This window comes from Ahaetulla prasina, chromosome 1, assembly GCF_028640845.1.
Source record: "Ahaetulla prasina isolate Xishuangbanna chromosome 1, ASM2864084v1, whole genome shotgun sequence".
Lineage (NCBI taxonomy): Eukaryota > Metazoa > Chordata > Lepidosauria > Squamata > Colubridae > Ahaetulla > Ahaetulla prasina.
In genome coordinates, this window is record NC_080539.1 from 113,739,566 (window position 1) to 113,763,916 (window position 24,351).

Genomic DNA, 24,351 nt, shown 5'->3' on the forward strand with positions numbered 1-24,351 from the left:
TTGCATTTCAAACCCTTTGCAATGGATGGTAAGAAAAAAGAAGCTTAAAATGACCACAAGAAGTACTGATAAAGATTGACAGTCTACTTGTTATAAAAAGCAAATGCTGATAAAAAAAATGTGGAACAAGAAATGAGAGTGGTTGCCTCAAAATGAAATGAGATATCAGGAATTATCTAAAAGTAAGCAAACTCATTTTTCTTTCCTATTAATAAATGGGGATTTGCATTTGATTTTTTTTATTTAATATGTGTAGAATCTACCTTCTCTGGCTAGAAAATTTCTATGACGATCTTTAATACTCTCTGACAAGGAAGAAAAAAACATGGAATTTACTGGCATGGAGTTCAGGGATATAAGCTCAGGAGTCAGAAACTGCATTCTCAGCTATGAACTATACCTTGGGGAAAGAATAGGGAGCTGGTATTTAATTAAATAATGGACGTTCAGAATCTTTTGTGGGAAGAAAATACAAAGTCCTCGCAGTGAATACTACTGTGAGAAGGAGAGAGGTTAAAGCTTGCTTATAGGCAATAAACAAGCAAAGAACCTATTACAGCAGGGGTGGGCAATTAATTTTTATCAGGGGCCGCATGAGAAGCCTGAATTGTGTCAGAGGGCCACCAACTTTCTTTCATTGTAAAATACTTAAATTAAATATTTTGAATAGCTGGTACTGATAATCAGAAGAATAAAGCACTCTGTAAATATGTATATTAGGTTATGTGAAACTGTGGTCTATTGGTTAAATAAGAAAAACAATTATTTTTTTTTTTTATTCAAAAAGTTTTTATTAGTCAAAAAAGGTTTATACAAATACATATCAGGTATGGTAAATTTTCATTTTTCTTATCTAAAATAAGAATTTTACTCAAATTTTTTAACACATACAACAGCCATAAGGCAAGCAGGTGACACGAAGTAGCTAAGTTTGCAAATTTTAAATACGTAATAAAGAAGAGTCAAGAATAATCAGAATATCGTACAAAAGAAAATAAGGAAAACCAACACAATCCCAAATATCTTTATCACTTCCTAGTTTTGGATCTCAGAACTCTGGGTTCAGCCTGACCCAACTCCAGGGCCGCAACAGCGGCAGCCGCTTCAGCCCCATGATCTATAACCTCCCCTTCTTCAATTCCTGGGTCATCTGATTCCAGGAAGGCTTTGTGTTCCTCCACATAGGCCGTAGCCTCCACAATTGTACTGATTTTTTTCGTAATGCCCTCCCGGAAAATCATCAATCCCTCTGGCATCAGCCATCTCAAGCCCACTCCTTTCTGGTACAATTTGCTTGACAAAAAATAATATTTCTTTCTTTTTTCACGTACCTGTCTGGGAATCTGCCTCAGAATGGCTATCTCCCTGCCCCTGTAAATCAGTGCCCCACTCCTATGTTTTCTAAGAATTTCATCTCTCGTCTCTCTTCTCACAAATTTGACATGAACCTCTCTGGGAACTGCATGCGTGCGTGCATATTGCGAATTAACTCTATAAACTCGATCCACATCCCAATTCATGAAATCAACACCTCTCCCAAGAAATTCTCCCAACAATTTAGTCACAACATCTCTCAAGTCTTCTTGGTCCACTTCTTCCAAATTTTGAAACCTAAGGAAATAAGACATTTTATCCATCTGTAGTCCAAGCACAGCATTGCCTGTCGTCTCCTCTCTTTTCTGCACTGCCCGCATCTCACCCTCAGACCTTCCACTTTCTGCTTGTTTTCTGCTGAGACTTGTTGAGTATCCTTTAAATCCTTTTGGATAGTCACAATTTCTGCTCTTATTTCCGTTTGGCCTCTTTGCAAATCATCCAATTTCTTGTCCATATTGGATAACTTTTCCAGAATTCTCTCCATCTCTCCAGCAGTTGGTCTCTGACCTTTTGCCATTTGAAAAAAAAGTATTCAAAATCCTCAGGCAAGCACAGTATCCTTGTAATTTCCTCCGGATCCACCAGGGGGCACTCACAGGAGCAACGAGTCCAGAGTACAGTTAGTCAACCAGGAAGCCGAAGGGAAGTGATGTCATCAAAATTCTCATAGTGAAGGCGGAAGCTGGACGCCACCACTGTTCCCCAGAAGGAGGGGGGGCCTCAAACCTTCCCTCCTAAATTTCTCCATCACCTCTTCTCTCCAGAGCTCCACAAAACCGGTAATCTTCTTATTTTAAGTTCTCCTCTCTCCAGAATAACTCGTGCTCCTTCCAACCGCGGGAGAAAACCCCCGCACTCCGGGCACTCCACTCACGTTTACCGATATTCCTTCCTTCTCCTCCTCAATTCTTCTCCGTGCCCTGTTCACCACCAGGCTGCTGCAGTTATAAATCCAATGCCCGGTGTCACGGGCACAGCGGCAAGCGGCGACCAAAATAATGGCCGCGGCCTGTGGCCTCCGAACCCCGCCAAGCCTAGGACGCGCCAGCATCGGTCCCCACAGTCCTGTATATCGGCTGGGAGACCCCTGGCGAGCCGTCCGTACGGCAGGTGTCCTTTTCGGAACACCTGGCCCCTGAGGGCCTCGGCGGCGGCCGGATTCGGGCGCTGGAGGCAGGAGAAACCTTCCAGACGTCCGTTGCCGCTGGATACCGGAAGTCGTCTCAGAAAAACAATTATTGAACCAGTGCAATTTATTTTTTATGGTGTTTATGATTGGCCTCACGCGGGCCGGACAGGGACGTACAAAGGGCCGGATGTGGCCCGTGGGCCTTAATTTGCCCAGGTCTGTATTACAGAGTCACAACTGTTGCCATAAAATAATACTAAGTTTGCAGGTCAAAAAGTAGAATTGTTAGCCTGCAGTAAGGCAAGGCTTTACCACAATGGATTGGGAACAAAATGTGCTTTAACTCTGTATCTCCTGAAAAGCTCGTAAGATCTGAATGCCATAGATGCAAGAAACCAACATTTGTATGTATCTGTACCCAGTACATTTTTAGTTTCCCTCTTTTACTTATTTATTTATTGAGTACGTATTAGATAATATATGTTAAGTATAAGCATGAATTGAATACATAAAATGAATACAATTAAAGGGAACATTAGGACAGGAATGGTAGGCACACTGGTGTCCTTATGCAAGATCCTAACAGACCTCTTAGGAATAAGGTGAGGTCAACAGTAGCCAGTAGCCAGTCTAAGATTAAAATTTTGGGGGTTTGGGGATGAAACCACAGAGTCAGGTAGTGCATTCCAGGCATTGACCACTCTGTTGCTCAAGTCGTATTTTCTGCAATTGAGTTTGGTGCAGTTTACCTTAGGTTTGTATCTATTGTGTGCTCGTGTATTGTTGTGGTTGAAGCTGAAGTAGTCATTGACAGGTAGGACATTGTAACGGATGATTTTATGAGTTATGCTTAGGTCATACGGAAGGCGGCGTAGTTCTAAAAAAATTTAAATTTTAAATCTTGTGATTGTAGGCTTCCTACAAGCCAAACTCCCTCCCCTTTTTCCTCATCTGGAACCTCACACATCCTCTAGAGCAGGGCTCTCCAATCTTGGCAACTTTAAGACTTGTGGACTTGTGAGCTTCGCTGGCTGAGGAATTCTGAGAGTTGAAGTCTTCAAGTCTTAAAGTTGCCAAGGTTGGAGACCTCTGCTCTAGAGCAGCTTTTCCCAACCTGATGCCCTTCAGCTGTATCAGAGAAAAACTCCCAGAATTCTCAGTCATATTCTAAGCCAGCCCAGCTGGAAAATACCAGGTTGGGGAAGGACATTCTGAGGCTTCCATAGTTTAAAACCCTGACTTGGAATCAGCCAGTTGACAAGAAGGTAGAAAGGAGAGGCTGGCTTTTCCCTTCTGAAGCCAAGCCACCAGTTGTATGCTCCTGCACCTCAGGTTTACACTGCAACCCATTACATCTCACTATATAAAATGCACATGTTGATTATTTCAATATCAACCATTAGAGAAAGGCCTGACCAGGATCAGGACATAAGTGGGTGCAAAGTTTTTCAAATGATTGCTCCGCATACTATAATCCTTTGAAAATTTCCCAACAATTATTTCTATTAACAAAGGATGAAAGACTGAAATGGTATCCATAGAAGCATATACTTTAACAATATACTTTTTTAGAATAATTGCATAAGTGAATATGCTATATCTACTTGTTAAATTTTACTTTTCTACCTCTTCTATTATCATCCTAGATTTAACATTAAATAGAAACTCAAAATTGGATAGGAAAGCCAATAGGTTTAGGTTACTCAGTATGGCTTGGTATAAATTGTTGTTGTAGTTAGTTGCGAAGTCATGTCCGACCCATCGCAACCCCATGGACAACTTTTCTCCAGACCTTACTGTCCTCTACTATCCCCTGGAGACCATTTAAGCTCACACCGACTGCTTCAGTGACTCCATCCAACTACCTCATTCTCTGCCATCCTCTATTTCTTTTGCCCTCAATCTAATGCCCGTTCCCAGCATTAGATTAGATCATAACAAGACTTCAATTGGTTTTTCTGAGAGAGTGCATGTACTAGAGATTCTCTTTTAGATCTCCAATCAATCTGGTAGGACTAAAGACAGACCCTTCCGATTGTAGGCTCATCTTCTCTACTCCCAAGTTTGTATGCAATGTCCCACTCATTTCGGGGAACATAAATGGACCAAGGGCGGGTTTCAAAACCTATCGCTAATGGTTTGCTCATGGGCGCGTGCTCATGTGTGCGTGTGATGCTTCTGCGCATGCACAGAAGTGTCCAGACAGATAGGTGGAGCCTCCCATCGACGCCACTAATAGTTCGCCCGATCCGGGGCAAACCGATAGCAATCCACGACTGAAATGGACTTTAAATCTTTATTTGATTAAAGCGCTGTGTTGAGTTTTAAACTCCTTCAAACTACTGGCTTATAAAAAATGTTTTTGCACTTGTAAATATGTTTTGTGTGTAACCTAAAACCTCTTTGTAAAAATAGTTTATAAGCCATTTATGACCAGGTTTTACCCTGAAAAGCGGTATATACCCATTTCACATGGTTAAATAGGATCAAACAGTGTTCACATGCTCATTTTGGATAATCCTCTAGCACTGAGTAAGAAAGACATCAGAGTTCAGCTGTTTGTGGTGAAGTTATAAAGTGCCACTTTCGCAAACAGCAAACAAAAGAAGCCATTTGGTATGATGGAGAGGCCCTATTCTTTTTCACCAAACAGAAGGCCGAGGGCAATGGAAGGATTATGTGCTCTGTAAATCATTACCCCTTACTCTCTAATCTTGGTTCATATAGTAAATTGTTCAGTATTTTTTTCCAGATGTGGCTGGAAAACACTGAATATTGTACATGTTTATTCTAGAACAATGTTCCATAACAGATATTAATTGATGGGCAATTTTCCTCCACTCCTTTTTAAAATAATGAATATCTGAAGTTTAACTAAGCAAACCTGGGGATATCATTTTATTATCTGATATATATTTTTTTGGTAGAATGATAGAAGTTGTGTGAAAGTAGCAATTATTTTATGAGTGGGATATGACAGACAGTGCCTCTTCTTCCCACACTGTTACATCTCTGTCCATCATCCTTTAGCCTCTCTAAATGCTTTATAAGAAAAAGTTCCAGGAGAAGAATTAAATATTCATCCCATTGATATATGGGAAATGAGGTAGGCAACAGGTTGTTAAAGGAAAAAGCATAGGCATCTGTAGTTCCTTTGTAAGGAATATCAATGCAAGATTAATTTACATTTGTTCTCTTTTTTCTCCAACTCAAAAGTATTATATTATGCATAAATAGTTTGAAAGATATAAATAATGCTAGATGAATTGATATGCATCTGAAGCGCTATGGAAATACACCTTCGCTATCACAGCAATAAAGCAAATCTGAACATTCATGTTTAATTTGGGGACCAAGGATGCTTTTCAACTTTAGGTACCATTCTTAGGTCTACTTTTTATATAGTGGGTGGCACCAGGGCAGAACAAGAAAAAAAAATACACGAGGCCCAGTCCAAAAATCCTAGGCTTGATTTAAATCAGGGGTCTCCAACCTTGGTCCCTTTAAGACTTGTGGACTTCAACGCCCAGAGTTCCTCAGCCAGCTTTGCTGGCTGAGGGACTCTGGGAGTTGAAGTCCACAAGTCTTAAAGGGACCAAGGTTGGAGACCCCTGATTTAAATGACTTTAAATGTAAAATTAATATTAAACCAATCCAAACACTGCTAATACAATGTACTTAACTTTTTTCCCCATTCTGTAAAAATTACAACGTGGTGAAAATTTTGGGAGATGTTCTAAAATCAGGCTTTGGAGGCTTTTATGGAGGCCTGGAAATTGCAACTTTTCACAATTGGATAAAAAAAGATTTCATAAGAAGAAAGGATGCTGCTCAAAAAAGGCAAGACCTAGAAAATCAGATTATAAACAAGCACCACTGGAACCCATTTATTTTCAGTTATAGCCTTACCTTAATCACTCTTTGCTCAATGACAGTATCCAGCCATTCAATAAACGATTCCACAGTAGCATTCTTCTTTAAGAGGTCCTTCAATTCTTGGAACACTGTAATAGAGTCATCTACCATGTAAAAAGGAAAATATGTGATTGTGTTCTATGCTGAACAGGAGAGGAAGCCACTCACCCATCATTATTAGTTTTGTAGCATGTAAAGGAAAGAAAAAGGGAGAATTAGAGCAATGAAGGAAAAACAAGAAGAGAGAAAATATGGGAGATTTCTTGAGTTCATCAAGCTAACTGCTGGACTTATTTCCCAGGGAAATTTTATGTGATTAGGAAGGCTTTGCGTTTATTCAAAATTGACAGTTCTATCTATCAATCAAGCCAGTTCTGTTGTATATTTAAATTTTGTATCATAGAACTTGTTGTTTGGATTACTGTATGCATTTCCTCTTTCAAAAACATTTTGCCCCACTATACCTACTTATAGCATTCTTCTTTGGAGAACTCATGCATGAAAGACTCAGTTCTCAGTTAATGGGATTATATTGTCTCTATTGCACATACCAAAATTCAGTTCCTAGCTGCCTATTGCCCACAGATGCATGTTAACCAAGCCAAAAAGCCAATGACTAGGGGAAATTATAGCAGAGAGATGGCAGAGTAGAAGAAAATTAAATTTTCTTTTACCCTTCTTATGCTTACTCATCCCATCAGAGTTTTTTGTGTAGAAAAAGAACTATTAAGATTTATCTATAAGGATTTGGATATAATGTATAGCTAAGCCTTTAGGAATATAGGTGCATGTATTATCATTACAATTATATTTGCCTTTTTTTAAATTTTTTTTTAATTTACATTTATATCCCGCCCTTCTCCGAAGACTCAGGGCGGCTTACAGTGTGTAAGGCAATAGTCTCATTCTATTTGTATATTTACAAAGTCAACTTATTGCCCCCCCAACAATCTGGGTCCTCATTTTACCTACCTTATAAAGGATGGAAGGCTGAGTCAACCTTGGACCTGGTGGGATTAGAACCTGCAGTAATTGCAAGCAGCTGTGTTTTAATAACAGGCTTCTTACAGCCTGAGCCACACCGCGGCCCATATTTAATATTTAATTTAATTTATTTAATATTTAATTTAATTTAATTTAATTTAATTTAATTTAACTTAACTGAACATTTAATATTATTATGGCTAATAAAGAACTAATTCAAGAACTTGCAGGATATGCTGTTACGGGATGGATACAGAAACTTTGATGTCTTAGTATCAATCATCCGCCATCACTATCTATAAAGATAAGAGAGGGAATTTACAGAATCCAAAATGCCAACAAACTTTCTTTACTGAACAGTCAAGAAAACAAAGAACACCACACTGTATACAAAAATTGGAAAGTATTTGTAATCTGAATTTTGTTTTACTAGTTTTTAATCTAATAAGTTTTTAGAAGCTATACTTATTTTAAATATTTTCCTTAATTTTAGTGAGAATTACCTAAGCGAATATCTAAATTATTGAAATCAGTGTAAGTTTAATGTCCTGAGCCAATGATGTTTTATAGCTGCTGTACTTTGGTATACTTAGAACATACTTAACAGAAAAAAAACTGTGTCCTATTGGTGAAATTGCTTTAATTGTCATTATAGGAAATTATCATTATTTGTAATTATTATTACAGGAAAGCACAATTCCTCCTTCAATCTATGGTTCCCCAAATTGGGTCTAAAGATTGGCAGATTTTTCAGAGCATTTGAAATTGACATAGAGGAGCAAAAAGCCCTAGTGTATGAATAAGCTTACATTTGCATGTTCTTCAGTTCATGCAAAGCAGTAGCAATACAATTATACCTGTCTTGACGTAGTAGTGGGATTAAGCAATGTTTGAACCTCTATGTATTAATTAACTTTGCCTATCTCACAGCAGTGAGAAATTTATTTAATCAGAATTTTGAAAAAAAAGAAGAACAAAAACGTAATCTTGGTCAATTAAATAAGGGAACAAAAAAGGGGATCCAACAAAAATCTTCCTTATGTGATGAATAATTTTCATGTCACACACAAAATGAGAGAGTACAGCCAGACACAAAGATCTTAATAAAAATACAAAGAAATAATCACTGGAGAAATATACACGTTGATAAATTATTTCAAAATATATGTGTGTGAAGTAGCTATGCAGAAGAGGAATGGAAGGAAGAATGGACTAACATTTCAAATAACATACACAAGAATTGATTCTAGGCAGTCCTCGACTTACAACAGTCTGTTTAGTGACCATTCACAGTTACAATGGCACTGAAAAAAATGACTTATGACTGTTTTTCAGACTTACAACCATTGCAGCATCCCCATGGTCACATGATCAAAATTCAGACGCTTGGCAACTGACTCATAGTCATGACAGTTGCAGTGTCCCGGGGTCATGTGATCCCATTTTGCAACCTTCTGACAAGCAAAGTCAATGGGGAAGCCAGATTCACTTAACAACTGTGTTACTAATTTAACACCGGCAATAATTCACTTAACAATTGTGGCAAGAAAGGTCATAAAATGGAGCAAATTTCACTTAACAAATGTAACGGAAACTTTTGGACTCAATCGTGGTCATAAATTGAGGACTAACTGTATATACTTTCCAAAGGATAATTCTTATTTTTTGAATTTTGATATTTTAACACTTTCAGGCTACTTTTTAATCCGTATGTTAAACTATGGGAAATTTTAGCGTCAAAGAGAGTTCCTTGCAGGCATTGGGAAAGTTGATCTAAAGCTGCTTATGCCATTGAATTGAATTGGGAATCTCCTGTGATCAAGAAATTTCTGTAGTCAATTGAATATTTCATGTTGACATATGCGTGAAGCCAGCTTTGTTTTAAATTGGCTTCTAATGCAAAACAGAATCATGTCAAGCATTCATTTCAGTTTTACAGAATAGAACAGGGATGTCAAACTTGATTTCATTGAGGGCCACATCAGGGTTGAGTTTATCCTTGGGGGGCCGGAGTGGGTGTGGCCTGGGTAGGTGTGGCCAGCTCCACGTTACTTGTGTTGGGGGCACCTGTGATGGCCCAAGCATTCTGCCAGCGAAAAGCATTCTCCCGAGCTCTGTTTTCGGCTGTGATGGCCTCCTGCAACCCTCTGCCAGGGAAAATGGATCTCGGGAGGGCCGTATCCAGTCCTTCCTAGCTCCGTTTTTGCTGGCAGAGGCACCACAAATAATCCCTCACTGTTTCCAGGGTGGCCTGAACTAAGCACCCCATGGGTCGGATCCAGCTCCCGGGCCTTGAGTTTGACACTCCTGAAATAGAATGAGAGTCCTAGGACAGGGTGAGAAACACAATCCTTTCAGATGTAAGCAGAAGCTTACATTCAGTGTAGCCCTCTGTCTCAGAGTCCAGACTCCCTGAAACTGTGAGAAGTGCCTGAGATCCAATGCCATACAGATCAACCTTTTCAATATCTGTAACCATGGAGTTCACTATATGTTGATCAAAAAGAGCGGGTCGGGCAATCTGTGAAGACAAAACAGAGGAAAAATCCTGAATGTCTGTTGTTGGCATAGCATAACACAACTACATTTTCAAAAGTATTCATGATCAAATATGATTATTCTACTACTTAAATATTAATATTATTTAATGAAATTTAATGAAATTAATAACTTGCTAAAATTGCTATCAGATTGGTAACTAAATTTTAGATGCCTCAACAGCAAATACAGGTAGTCCTCGATTTACGACCACAACTGGGCCCAACATATCTATTGCTACGTGAGTTAAGTGAATTTTGCCCCATTTTACGATTTTTACGATGGTTGTTATGTGAATCACTGCAGTTGCCAAGTTAGTGACCCAATTGTTAAATGAATCTAAATTCTCCATTGATTTTACTCGTCGGAGGGTTTAAAAAAGGTAATCACATGATCCCAGGATACTGTGAACGTCATAAATATAAGTCAGTTGCCAAGCATCTGAATGTTGATCACATGACCATGGGGATATTACAATGGTCATAAGGGTGAAAAATGGTCATAAGTCACTTTTTTCAGTGCCATTGTAACTTTGAATGGTCACTAAATGAACTGTTGTAAGTCGTGGACTATCTATATGGGAGCCAGTTTGGTGTAATAGTTAAGGCCGCGGTGGCACAGTACTGCAGGCTACTTCTGCTGCCTGCTGGCTGCCTGCAGTTTGGCAGTTCGAATCTTACCAGGCTCAAGGTTGATGGTAAAAAATGAGGACCCAAATTGTTGGGGACAATATGCTGACTTTGTAAACTGCTCAGAGAGGGCTGTTAAGCACTGTGAAGAGGTATATAAGTCTAAGTGCTATTGCTATTGCTATTACTAAGCCACCAGGATAGAAACCAGGCGATTGTGTGTTCTACTCTGCCTTACGTAAGAAGCTATCTGGGCTTCTTTGAACCAATCACTCCCTCTCTGGTATAGGAAGGAGGCAAGGGAATTAAGGAGAAACTTCCAAACAGTAAGGACAAGTAACCAGTGGAACAGCTTGCCTTCAGAAGTTGTGGGTGGTTCATCATTGGAGGTTTTTAAGAAGAGATTGGACAGCCACTTGTTGAAATGGGATAGGATCTCCTGCTCGAACAGGGGGTTAGACTAAAAGACCTCCAAGGTCCCTTCGAGTTCTATTCTGATTCAGGGACATGTATCTCTCTCTCTCCTCTTATTTCAAAAAAGGCTACTTTGCAGTACATATGCAGCATAATTTCATTGCATTTCTACTAGGAATTTCTGCACATACTTGAGTACATACAGTAAGTCCTGAACTTACAAAATACCGTAAATGCTGTACCCTTCATTACTTTAGCTCTACCTGGGCTAAGTGCAAAAAGGAGGTCTGACGCTTCAGGGAAGATACAAATCTCCGTCCAATCGGTAATTTCTTTGCTGCAAGTTCTTCTGGTAGATTTTCTAGTGCAGAAATAATCCAGTGTTCCCAGTTTTTAGCAAAATTTCTTATATCATCCAATATTCTGAAACAAAAATAAAGAGTTTGGAATCTATCCCTGCAGAATGACATGGGTATGTTCATGTTATATGATTAAAAAAAATATTAACAGCTTCATCCAGAAAAGCGATGGCTCAACACAAATCAGACTTTGCAGTCTGAATTTAATAGGAAAACTACATGGCCAGAACCAGAAAACTAGATGTACAGTAAGACAGGGAACAAGGATTTCCACTTATGGCATACATCATTGTAACAAGTTGTGTCAATGCCATTGTACCAACTTCAATTTCCACTGTCTGACTTATCCCAGAATTACAATAGATTTTGAATAAATAAATAGGCTATTACCACTTCAATCCCTTTTAATCTAAACGTTTGAAGTATTTTATAATACTTAATTCTACACAGAACTTAAAAAAATAGAGACAGAAAGTATCATCTTCCTAATAAAATAGAGTTCAAATGAGGGTAATCTATTGGACCACTGTAGCTGGCTCATGATGAGAAGTAGACTGACACTCCCTACACAACAGAACTGTTGCTTATCTATCTGCTGCTACCGGGAAGCAAGAAAATCTGACATGTAGATGGTGGGATTTCAACAGCAGATAGCCTTTATAGATGCTCATTTGGAATAGTTTTTAATAAAGAAAAATGGATTCAAGCTTCATAAATTGACATGAATTTCTGGGGAACTGAAATCTAAATTTTAAAAAAATCCATATTTTGGAAAACAAAGCCCTTTTTTCCAGTGAATGACATTCTTAAAAGGAATTCTTCGATATATATAACTGGCTAGGTTCAGGTAGCAGTTTCTGAGATAGTTAGGCTTATACCATTTATACTGAAGAACTGATATTTGCTGTATTTAAAAAAAGCAAAAAATATTATTCTGATTTCAACTATCATAATGTTGATCTTATGTTTTCAACAAGTTCACCTACAATGCTACATACCCTTCTGGCATTTCTTGCATAGTTGCGGGGATGAGTACATCTATAAGGACCTTGAATACAGAAGGAGGAAAATTAATCTCTCTGTAATGCTATCATGTGCATGGAATCAGGCTATTAGGCCCTGTTATTACTTTGTTACAAGTAAAAAAAACCACTGCATTGCAAATAAGAATGTATTAATTGATGACTCTTCTTGCATTATCATACAAATGACATTTTGCTCAGTATATGATCTGGCAAAGATATAGTATTTAGCTGAATTCTTCACTTTCCTGCTCATATTGGCTCATAGATGGTAGACTGCACTGTGTTCCCTCAATAACATGAGGCCAGTGGTGAAATTCATTTTTTTTAAACTACCGGTTCTGTGAGCGTGGCTTGGTGGGCGTGGTATGGCTTGGTGGGCGTGGTTTGGTGGACATGGCAGGGGAAGGATACGGCAAAATCCCTATTCCCTCCCTACTTCCTCCACTTCCTCCTGGGGGGGAAATATTGCAAACTCTTCATTCCCACCCCACTCTGGGGCCAAGCAGAGGTGATATTCGCCGGTTCTCCTAACTACTCAAAATTTCCGCTACCGGTTCTCCAGAACCTGTCAGAACCTGCTGAATTTCACCCCTGCATGAGGCCCTTGGTAGAAGTGCATGTATGGGCATGTATGGGATAGAACAGCGAACTGTCAGATGTAAGTTCCAAATTGGTCTTGAACTGATGGAAATAGTCAGGTATGTTGCACAGCGGTGGGCTTCAAAAATTTTAGCAAGGTTTCTCTGCCTGGTTGCTGGGTGGCGTGGCCATGGTGGGTGTGGCCTAGATGGCCTCCTGCATCATGGTGGGGGGGCATTTTTGCCCTCTCTGGAGGCACTCTGGAGGCTGGAAACAGGCCTGTTTCCGGCCTTCCCAAACTTCCGGTAGCCCTGTTTTTCGCTCTCCTCCGCACACGCCCTGCATTTAGCTGCATCCAAAACGGGCCGTATGGGGACTCCTGGGAAGGGCGGGTGGGGTGGGTGGGGCCAGCCAGGAGACGGATTTGGGGTTTCTCAGAACCCAACAGAATCTTAGCTAGAGGTTCTCCCAAATCCCTGCAAATCCCCAGCAGCCCGCCTCTGATGTTGTAATCTATTAGGAGGTCATCTACTAGCCTAAAGTTAAAAATGGCTTCAGTTATCTATTGCATGGGGCTCCTCTTGTCAGGAAAATCGACATGAAATAAAGGATGCATCCAAATGGGTACAGTTTAAAGAATCAATTGTCTTCCTGAATCATTTCAAGGAACTTGGGGAAAATTATCAATACAGCAAAGTGCTGGGAATGCTTTCCTCATCAACTACTTATTAAACCAGAGGTGGCTTCAAATGCATCTCAAGCAGTTTTCATCACTTTCTTCAGTGGCATGTGGAGAAGTAGATGAGGCCAGGTCAAAAACAAAACTGGATTTAATAAAAACACTGTATGTTTTATTTTAATTTTTTTCAGTATGATTATTTTCTCATTATTTAATAATTCCTCCCACAGCCATACTAAATCATACAATTTAGCTGTAACATTATTATAATGTATATACTGCCGTACAAAAATGTATATATTGTAGGTGGCTTATAAACAGTGTATTAAAACCAGCATGTTAGAAAAAGTTCCATATAAAAATAAATCTACTTCTTTTTTGCTTTTAAAAAAAACAAGTATAGATCCAAAACCATTATGGATTTATATAACGTGTGAAGGTATCTACCATTGAATGTACCAGGTACAAACGCTGACCTAAACATCCCTAACAATATGCCTGTTTCCTATATATAGGATCTTGTCTGCTTCTTTATGTGTTTGATTCTGTTTGGTCACCCACTCCTGCCATCTGCAGCAATCAGTGGTGTCTGCAGCAAATCATGATTACACAATTAAAGACGGTTGCATATTTTCCTGCCTGCCCTCCTTGCCTAACCCATTAAAGCAGTCAAGGCTAATTTTTTCGCATCAATAAGAATCTGGTTTGCAAAGAAACATCTGTCATTGTGACAGAAAGCAACAGACCTTATAGAGTATTGAGTCGCAAACACAGAAGATGTCAAGGATAATTGAATTTTCAAGCAGGGGAAGAAGATGCTCTGGCATTCCTTGCCAGAAATGTAGTAGGAAATGTTGGATCTAGGAAGGAGACATAAGAGAGCAAATATGAGTGAGATTTCTGGCCACCCTCCTCATATTAGAAACAGATTAGCATAGTTCTACAGATCTTACCTCTTCAAAGTTTCCATTAATGGCATTGTCAAGGACACACTGACAGTGAGTTTTGTACATCATGATAAGGGTATCGACCTATTTTAGGAATTAAAAATTAAATGTAATATTAAACAAAATCTTTATATCTCCTTCAGGAATTTCTTATGTAACTTTTTGCGTTTGGAAGGGAGAATAGATTGCAGGCAATTAAAAATTAAAAGAATAATGATTAACTTAGTCATAGAAAGACCATTGATCTATTTCTAGCTATGACGCTTTGCCACTTTGATAGGATAGGACTTTAAACAATGGAATTCACTGTCCCAATCTTGCTTATCCAGACTGCTACATCCTTCCTCAGAGGAGTTCCAACTTAACTAGGACACTTTCCATTGTTATCTAGTTGTTGCCAAATAACTACTGTTCCACTTTTTGCTCATGGAATTCGGTCTTCATAAAACAGAGGACTACAAATGTTACCATTTGTCGACATTCAGTTTCTTTCCTAGGAATGTGACCAATCAAATCTCTTTTTTGGGTAAGGACGTTTGATGTAGACCAGGTGTGTCAAACTGGTAGCCCATGGGCCGTATGCATCACACGCAAGCCACGCCCACCCCATCATCTTGATGATTATTGTCAACAGCATTTCTTTCATCTACATTTGTCTATGCAGATTACATAATAATAAGTAACAGAGTTGAAAGGGACCTTGGGGGTCATCTAGTCTCTGCTCATGCAGGAGACCTATACCAGGGATTCGAACCGCCGAACTGCCGACCTTTCTGATCGACAAGCTCACCGTCTTAGCCACTGAACCGCCTAATTAGGCATCTAATTTAACAATCAAGTGTGTACTTTACATGAGATGTATACTTAGACTGCCCTAACATAGGAATTACATTATATTTGGAAATTAAATCTAATTAGTGTATGCATTTCTATTACTTAAACTTACCATGCATATCAGCTAGAGAATTATATTTGTAAAACAAGAATAAAACACTCCAAGTCAGGGGTCTCCAACCTTGGTCCCTTTAAGATTTGTGGACTTCAACTCCCAGAGTCCTTCAACGCCTCTGGGAGTTGAAGTCCACAAGTCTTAAAGGGATCAAGGTTGGAGACCCCTGCTCCAAGTTACTTTCAGTGGGATATGAGCAGAATATAGGTCTTGAAAAGCCACACCTAAGATACATTGAGTCCCAATTCTTTCTATAAATGAAAGTCATAGATGCATGCTAGTATCTGTTTCCAATATGACACAGATTTTCTTAAACAGAAAAGTTGCTACATTTTAGGGACCTTCATTCAGATGAAAAATACCGGAAGATGCCTTTAATGGCTCAAGTACTTTGTCCTGGTGACCAAGTTTACCAATGAGCATGTTTTCCTCCATTGTACGTATTATAGAGATGATTCAAGTGCTTTTATTCCTCAAGCCATTCTTCAAAAGGATACCAGACTGCCCACTTATTATTTCTACAATTAATTCTTTCATTATTTATAAGTAATGTGCGGTGACGCATAAAATAAGGCAGGATGAGATTGCCAGTAAGCCCTGATTCAGCTTATTCAATATTTCTATTTTCAGCATAGTTCCTAGCTATTTGGATTTCCTAGTTAAAGACTATATGATGATTCTATTAACTTTTTAAATGAAATATTTTATTAATAATTTAGCTGGTTATGTATTATTTTATGGTTAAGGTTAGGACCATCAGATTATTTTAAGTTAGGTCTGCAGAGGTTTTATTTAGTGTTTTACAGATATTAGACCTTCAATTCAAATTTCATCCTTTTATATGTTGTGTTTATAGATGTTTGTGTGAGTGTATATAACATGCACATACATGTATATATGCATATGTACATACTTTTGAATAATAGACTTATTTATTTATATGTAATACAATAAAATAAATATTTTATAGTAAATATATTTTATGTATATATTTAAAGTTATCAATTTATTGACCTTTGTATTCTTCTATATCTTTACTGGTCAAGAATGAAATAATATTGATTTAACACAATATCTATATATGTATAGTTGTGTGTGGGGGTGTATATGTATATACACCTCCCTGTATGTTCATAATCATAGGATTATAGACATTTTGATTCTTATTTGGTTCAATAATTATAACATTGTTATTTGAAATTGATTTAACATTCATCTACATTTTTCCCCACAAAGAAATACAAGAAATCAGTCACATTAAGAGCACTATTTAAGAGTCACAGTGACATGTACATCATTGTTAAAAGATGAAGAAGTTAAATACAGAAGTGCTAACTTGTGTTCATTGACCAAAAGAAAAAAAGTAGAAAAATCCAGTTGGTAATTTGCCTCAAATAATTTGTTTCTGCCTTATCAGTGTTAAATTAGTCCATTGGTATTTCCAATGGACAAGGGCCTTAACTATTTCTTTGTTTTGCCTTTGTCAGTACAAATCTCTCTGTTTGTAAAATATTAGGCAAGTTAATATGTAAATAATTCAACCACTGTTCCAATGGAAAACCCTTTAAAGGGCGATAGTAAAGTTTTGTTCCCTCTATAAATCAGTCAAGTCTGTTTGATTACAAACATTTGTAGCTGTTTCGTATCACTACAGTGAATCATTTGAGAGCAGAGGTGAAATAAAAACTGCAAATTTAGAAGTCAGTTTAGTATGCAAACACTTCCCATTTTACCTTGTCTTTAGAGATACATTGGTCCAACACAAGGTGCTGAGCGCTGGGGAATTCTGGAAGAAGAGTCCCGGTTTTGGAGCTTAAAGAATACTTCCGTGTAAAACCACCCTAAAATATATGAAATAACTTTACAAATGTATGGTCATGATATAATGATAATCTTATTGAACTGTTTAGAAATAATCAGCGCTCAATATCACATGCGTACAAACTTCTGTTCATGCAGTTGAAATCATCATCATCATCATCATCATCATCATCATCATCATCATCATCATCATCATCATCATCTCTGTAAGAATATCAGGCCTGCATTCATCTGAAGATGTTCATCAGAACAAGAATGCAACAGGAATTTCAGCAGATGTGTCACATACATATATATACTGGCACTGCTAGGTTTTCAGAGACCTTGGAGAAGTTAATTCAGATTGACCATTTGGGCATTTTTGCTAGATAACCCAACTTCTTTCTTTTCTCCTTCATAATTGAAATGCAGTTATGGTAATTAGAAATGCTTCCAAGAATTAACAGAGTCCTATCCATAAACCCTTTCTGCCCTACATTTTTCTATCAGCAACAAAGGTCAGGAAGACAAAAGGAGAGTGAAAGAAAAGATACAAAATCTGAAATACATTTTTAAACATTTTCATATATGCTATTTTGTCTCCTTTAAGTGTTCTTTTAAAGACTCATCATCCAGCCTTTAACATCTTCTTCTTATTCTCTGCATTATTCCCATCATATTGCAGGATCCGCAGATCTAGCCTTTAACATTTATGCATAATATTTTAATTGTTCTATTAATACATAACTTGAAACGATTTAAATAAATGTTCCCATCAAAAGAAATTCTAATGTTTATATGCATTATAATATCAGTAAGAGTTGCATAATGGATTCTGCTTTCAAGATATCATTTTTTTAAAAAGAAAAGACAAGAGAAGAGAAGAGCAAGAAATAGAACAGGTATCTGGTTGAGTGCAGAAATGCAAAATCTAGGAATCAAATCAAAACAAACAAACAAAATTCCTACCTACATTCCCCCAAAAGGGAATCCCATTAAAATCTCAATTTAGTTTTTGGTCCTTAGCAGACATTCCCGTATATGCTTGGGCATTGCCAAGTTTGAGAAGTCCATCAAATGAGATATTTATTTTGAAGATCAACTCAGTCTGGCTTTCTTGTTTTTAACACATGGAGGCATCCTTCCCTGCCCCCAACAAAGAGGGTGACCCAGGTGATAAGTGATAGCCTGACTTTAGTTCCCGGAATTCTTAAGAAGTACTTTCAAGTCACATGGTAGGAAATTCGTTTTCTAGCTGAACCAAACAATGAAAACAGCTGGGTTTTTTTAAAATGTATACACTTGGCTACTGTGGATAGTTTCAGATTTTTCTTTTAAAACATCAGCAAAGAATTGGAATGGAAATTACTGATGAACCTTGGTAAAGATCATAAAACTGAGTAAATCTCTTCTGAACTTTATTAGAGTGTTTCCTATTTCAGATCTCATAATTTTAGACCTCATAATTTACATCATTAATCCAAGAAGATAAAAATATGAATAATGTAAGACAAAGTCATAATTTGTTTCATCAAATTATTCTTTACAAGTATATACAGTGTCTTGCAGATATAACTTCTGGGTTTATTTCAGTTGAACATTATTACGTATAGGCAATCTCACACCTAACATCCATTTAAGATTGGCACTCTGTCTTTGGATTGTGGCCAGTCTCACAATCCAGAAAATGTTTCAAATTAACAGTTTAGGTACACTTCTTTTTTATAGTAAAGAAACCAAGATTATCCAAGCTATAACTAGCCCGAACATCAGGCTACTCAAACACAGATAAGGAGCTAATGAAAGAAGTGATGTGTAGTTCCCATTGTATGTTGACATAAACATTAGGTCATTTAAAAGCTGTCATGAGTCAATATGGCTTCATTTGAACAATTACCTATTAGTATGTGGTGATTTTTTTAAAAAACAAAAGATAAGACCAATCTGAAAATATTATTTTCCAAGTATATGATAAAATACACTCTGGGAAATTAAGGAGATGGAAAATAAAATGAAAGGGCAGGAGCACTGTGAGAGCAAAGCTAAAATTAATACATTCACATATACGGAAGCTTGTGTTTCAGTTATATGTTTCCTTCCTTTAACAAGTAACTTTTCCTTTGAAAACATGACAATGTGAGACAAAATGGTGATAATACGGTCAGCCCCCTTATTCACATTGTACCAAGTAGAACACTAAGGACATCATTCTTTTGATGGAGTCTGTAAGCATAGTATTTTTCAAAACCAGGGGAATTGTGTTATATTTTTTAATCCTTAGTCCATTGATTAAATATTTCTCTAAAACAGGGGTGTCAAATTCAAGGCCTGCAGGCCGGATTCGGCCCAAGGGGTGCTTAGACCTGGTCCACGGGCCTGCCCTGGAAACAGCAAAGGACCGGCCCACGGTGCCTCTGCCAGTGAAAACGGAGCTCAAGAAGGCTCCGTTTTTGTTGGCAGAAGGCTGCAGGAAGCCATTGCGGCTGAAAATGGAGCCTCAATGAGTGATGGTAGCTGGCCATGACAGTGGTGGGTTGCTACCGGTTCGCCCTGCATCGGGAGAACCGGTAGCAGCAGCGATGGGAGGCTCTGCCCACCCGCCCGGATGCTTCTGCACATGTGCAGAAGCATCATGTGTGTGCATGAGCGCACGCAAGTGCATGAATGAGCTGGTAGCAAAGTAAATTGAAACCCACTACTGGGCCATGCCCACCCTGGTCACCCCACCCAGCTTCCTGAGGTCAAACACAACCCTGATGCGGCGCTCAATGATATCAGGTTTGACAACCCCTGCTCTAAAAGAAGCTCAAACATTTAATTAATACAAGTAAGGTTAGTTTTATTGGTTTATATTAAAGTATCTTGAGCTTAGATTAAAATATTTTGATCCAGAAGTCATATGTAGACTGACCATTTTATGAGCAGTGCAGAGGGCAGCAAATGGGGAACTATCCTTAATCCTTTGGCAAACAAACATAACTCCTGATCAGACAGCAAACCATCATCTCTATTACATGCACCTCCTAACATGAACAGTAGCTAGACTTAGGTACTCTATGAATCATAATCATATTTCACCAAAAAAAAGTGAAAAATGGAAGAAAAATCTTGATCCTGTACTTTTCCTTTATATTCTCTTACTCTTTCATTTCTTTCAGAATTTTCAAACTCTAGGTTTTCACACATAGTGGTTGGATTATGGGAGTTGAAATCCAATCCAGTCAGAAAGTAGCTGGCTGGGGAAAGTTGCATTTAACCATTCCTGCCGGTATCTCTAGTCAGAATGAGTTTCTATTTGAGCTTTAAAACTTTCCATCTATATAAAGAAGTGATCTGGATGTATGGACTGTACAAGTGGGGAAAAGCTAAACACAACAGCAAATCTCTGTTTGGCAAGGAGAACACCGATTCAATCCCATATATCACAAATCAGGGTGAGAAAAAAAAAGTCTAAATAAGACAGTGATTTCTCTCAGGCAACTTCCTCAATTATTCTGTTTCTCAATTAACTGTAAATGTATGTGGAACTTTTACAGCTGAAAAACCAAAGATCTATGTTTGTCAAGTTTTTCTCATCCCTGCACATTTAAAAGATCAAATAGCAAAGTTGAGGATACTCACCTCATTCTTCAACTTGCTTCCAGAAAACCTTGGAAAACCAAAATGTTTTACTTATATTTCAGAAAAGAATGCTAGATTAAAGTTTACTATGGTGATAGAACAGCATCAAATACCACATTGTAAGGAACAATAGTAAAGGTAAAAGTTTCCCTGTCAGTAGTGTTCAATTCCAGGGCATGGTGCTCGTCTCCGTTTCTTGGCTGAGGGAGCCAGTATTGTCCAAAGATAATTTCTGTGGTTATGTGGCCAGCATGGCTATATGCCAAAAGAACACAGAATCCTATTACCTTCCCATTTGAAGTGGTACCTATTAATCTACTTGCATTTGCATGCTTTTGAACTGCTAGGTGGGCAGTATCTCTGCAAATATCTATAGGAATAGTTAATTTTTCTAGTTAATCTAGAATCTATAAACACACTTTAAATCTATGGTGGAAATTTGAACAACAAGAATGGTAAAAACATTTACTGACATTTTGCTTGAAAGAGGAAAATATGACTTATGGTTTTGATGATTAGACAGGATAGATTATAGAGAGTCATGTGTGACGTTAGAGAAAGAGCTCAATTTATAATTGTACTTATAACAACCATAGAAAAGATTGGAAGCCACTTGGTTGTATCTTTTGCTTTCTTTTCCATTTTTTTGTTTTACTTTTTCATACTGTCTTGCATTTTTGGCTCTTGTTGATTTCTTTTTCTTTTTTTGGTTGCTCCTAATTCTTTATGAGTTTGTATTTGTTTTTATTTATTTATTTATTTATTTATTTATTTATTTATTTATTTATTTATTTATTTATTTATTTATTTATTTATTTATTTATTGTTTAATTTCTATACCGCCCTTCTCCCGAAGGACTCAGGGCAGTTTACAGCCTTTTTAAAAACACAAATAGTACATAATATAAATAACAAATTTAAAAGAAATTTAAAACAAATATTAAATAGGCCTAATTTAACTAAAACGGTCATAGACCGACGTAAAAACCCTTAAAATTTAAAATTTTAATTAAAATGCACTTGGGCTAGTCCCGCACGATTAAATAGTAAGGTCTTCAGTTCCCGCTTGAAGGTTCGGAGATCGGGGAGTTGGCGTAACCCCGGAGGTAATTCGTTCCAAAGGGCTGGTGCTGCCACAGAGAAGGCTCTCCCCCTGGGGGCTGCCAACCGACATTGTTTGGTTGACGGCACCCTGAGCAGGCCCACTCTGTGGGAGTGCACAGGTCATTGGGAGGCCAGCGGTGGCAGTAGGCGGTCTCATAAATAGCCTGGTTCTAAGCCATGGAGCGCTTTGAAGGTTGTCACTAACACCTTGAATTGCACCCGGAAGTGCAGTGCAGCCAGTGCAGGCCACGCAGGATAGGTGTTATATGGGAGCAATGTGGTGCTCCCTCTATTACCCGCGCAGCCGCATTCTGGACTAGCTGGAGCCTCCTGGTGCTCTTCAAGGGGAGCCCCATGTAGAGAGCATTGCAATACCTTTGTTTTAAATTTTTAATGTAATTATTTAGAAAAAAAGGAATAGGTAATTTTAAACAATGAGATGTTTTTTTTTCATTTTTGAACCTTTAATAAAATCTATTTTGTTTGCAAGATGGCATAATTAGAAAAAAAAATCTTACAGCGTTATCAGGCTTGTGGCAAAATCAGTTTAATTCAGTCCTAGAAAATAATTCTGTCCTCTGCTTCACAATTATAATATGTTGTGGTTTTAATACAGTACATACAACAAAACATTGGTATGAGATTTATTTTTAAAAATATACATACATAGCAAGGATCTGTTTTTTCCCCCAAGGATATTTGGTTGTAAAAGTCATGAGAAGTAAAGCCATTTTTATCAGGCAGAAGATGTATGGAAATGTCTATTTTGTTTTACATAGGATGTGCACACTGGTAAGCATCAACCCTTTAATAAGCAAAGCATTGCTACAACCTAATCTTACGAAGATTTGAGAATCTGCCCACAAATGGTTTGTTCCAGATCAAATAAACAATTCAATTTTTTGAAATTGCTTCACATGCTAGTTTCTTGCCTGGTTTGCATAGAACATTTTATATCATTATATGCTACTTCAAAAAAAGCAGAACTATTTAGACATCCCCAAGTAACAGGCAGTTCATGCGATGAAAATTGAAATGATAAACATTAACATGAAGACTGGTCATAACTGATTCATCTTTGTCCACCATCTAACATTTTATTGATTATGTTTTTGAAACCTTTTTTAAAAAAACATACCTTGTTAAACCTTTGCCAGAATACACAGAATGATAATATGCACTGCTTTCTTTGATGCCAATTCCATAATAGTGATATCTGTAGAGTGGGGAAAAGGATATTAACAAAGATACATAAATCATGTGCCTGATGGACGATGCCAAGAGCTCATTTTATTCCTGTTTATATTTGTGTGTGTGCCTTGCTTTCTTAACATAAAGAAGGCTGAGCATCAAAGAATTGAGGCCTTTGAACTCTGGTACTGGAGAAGACTCCTGCGAGTCCCTTGGACTGCAAGGCGATCAAGCCGATCAGTCCTAGAGGAGATCAACTCTGACTGCTCTTTAGAAGGCCAGATCCTGAAGAGGAAACTCAGATACTTTGGCCACCTAATGAGAAGGAAGGACTCACTGGAGAAGAGCCTAATGCTGGGAACGACTGAGGGCAAAAGAAGAAGGGGACGGCAGAGAATGAGATAGCTGGATGAAGCAGTCAGTGTGAGCTTAAATGGTCTCCGGGGGATGGTAGAGGAAGGAAAGCCTGGAGGAAAGTTGTCCATGGGGTCACGATGGGTCGGACACGACTTCGCAACTAACAACAACAATAACATGCTCTCTTTCCTCAAACACACATGCAGATAGTCCTCGACTTACAACCATAATTGAGCCCAAAATTTCTATTACGCTAAAAGTTGTTAGCTGAATTTTGCCCCATTTTATGACCTTTCTTGCCACATTCGTTTATTTATTTATTTATTTATTTATTATTCGAATTTATATACCGCCCTATCTCCCAAAGGACTCAGGGCGGTTCACAGGCATATAAAACATCAATATACAAATTAAAATAATCATTAAAAAACTTATTCTAATGCCCAATTATTAAAATAGAAATATAAATATTAAAACCAGTTTAAAACCCCTATAAATTTAAAATCTAAGCCAGTCCTGCACAGATGAATAAATGTGTCTTGAGCTCGCGACGGAAGGTTCGGAGGTCCGGAAGTTGACGGAGTCCTGGGGGGAGTTCGTTCCAGAGGGCGGGAGCCCCCACAGAGAAGGCCCTTCCCCTGGGCGTCGCCAGACGACACTGCCTAGCTGACGGCACCCTGAGGAGTCCCTCTCTGTGAGAGCGCACGGGTCGGTGAGAGGTATCTGGTCGCAGTAGGCGGTCCCGTAGATAACC

The 24,351-nt window shown here is 38.1% G+C and overlaps 1 protein-coding gene across 1 annotated transcript in view; it reads right to left on the reverse strand.

Moving 5' to 3' along the window:
* Positions 1 to 24,351, reverse strand: part of RFX6 (regulatory factor X6) — a 49,966-nt gene that overhangs the window by 13,587 nt on the left and 12,028 nt on the right. Inside the window, exons 5-13 of the mRNA XM_058174401.1 lie at positions 23,188 to 23,265; positions 20,946 to 20,973; positions 17,258 to 17,365; positions 14,582 to 14,659; positions 14,375 to 14,488; positions 12,344 to 12,393; positions 11,250 to 11,409; positions 9,782 to 9,926; positions 6,416 to 6,525 (exon numbers count right to left, since the gene is read on the reverse strand). Coding sequence (XP_058030384.1) covers positions 6,416 to 6,525; positions 9,782 to 9,926; positions 11,250 to 11,409; positions 12,344 to 12,393; positions 14,375 to 14,488; positions 14,582 to 14,659; positions 17,258 to 17,365; positions 20,946 to 20,973; positions 23,188 to 23,265 — 871 coding nt within the window. The remainder of the gene's footprint in view (positions 1 to 6,415; positions 6,526 to 9,781; positions 9,927 to 11,249; positions 11,410 to 12,343; positions 12,394 to 14,374; positions 14,489 to 14,581; positions 14,660 to 17,257; positions 17,366 to 20,945; positions 20,974 to 23,187; positions 23,266 to 24,351) is intronic.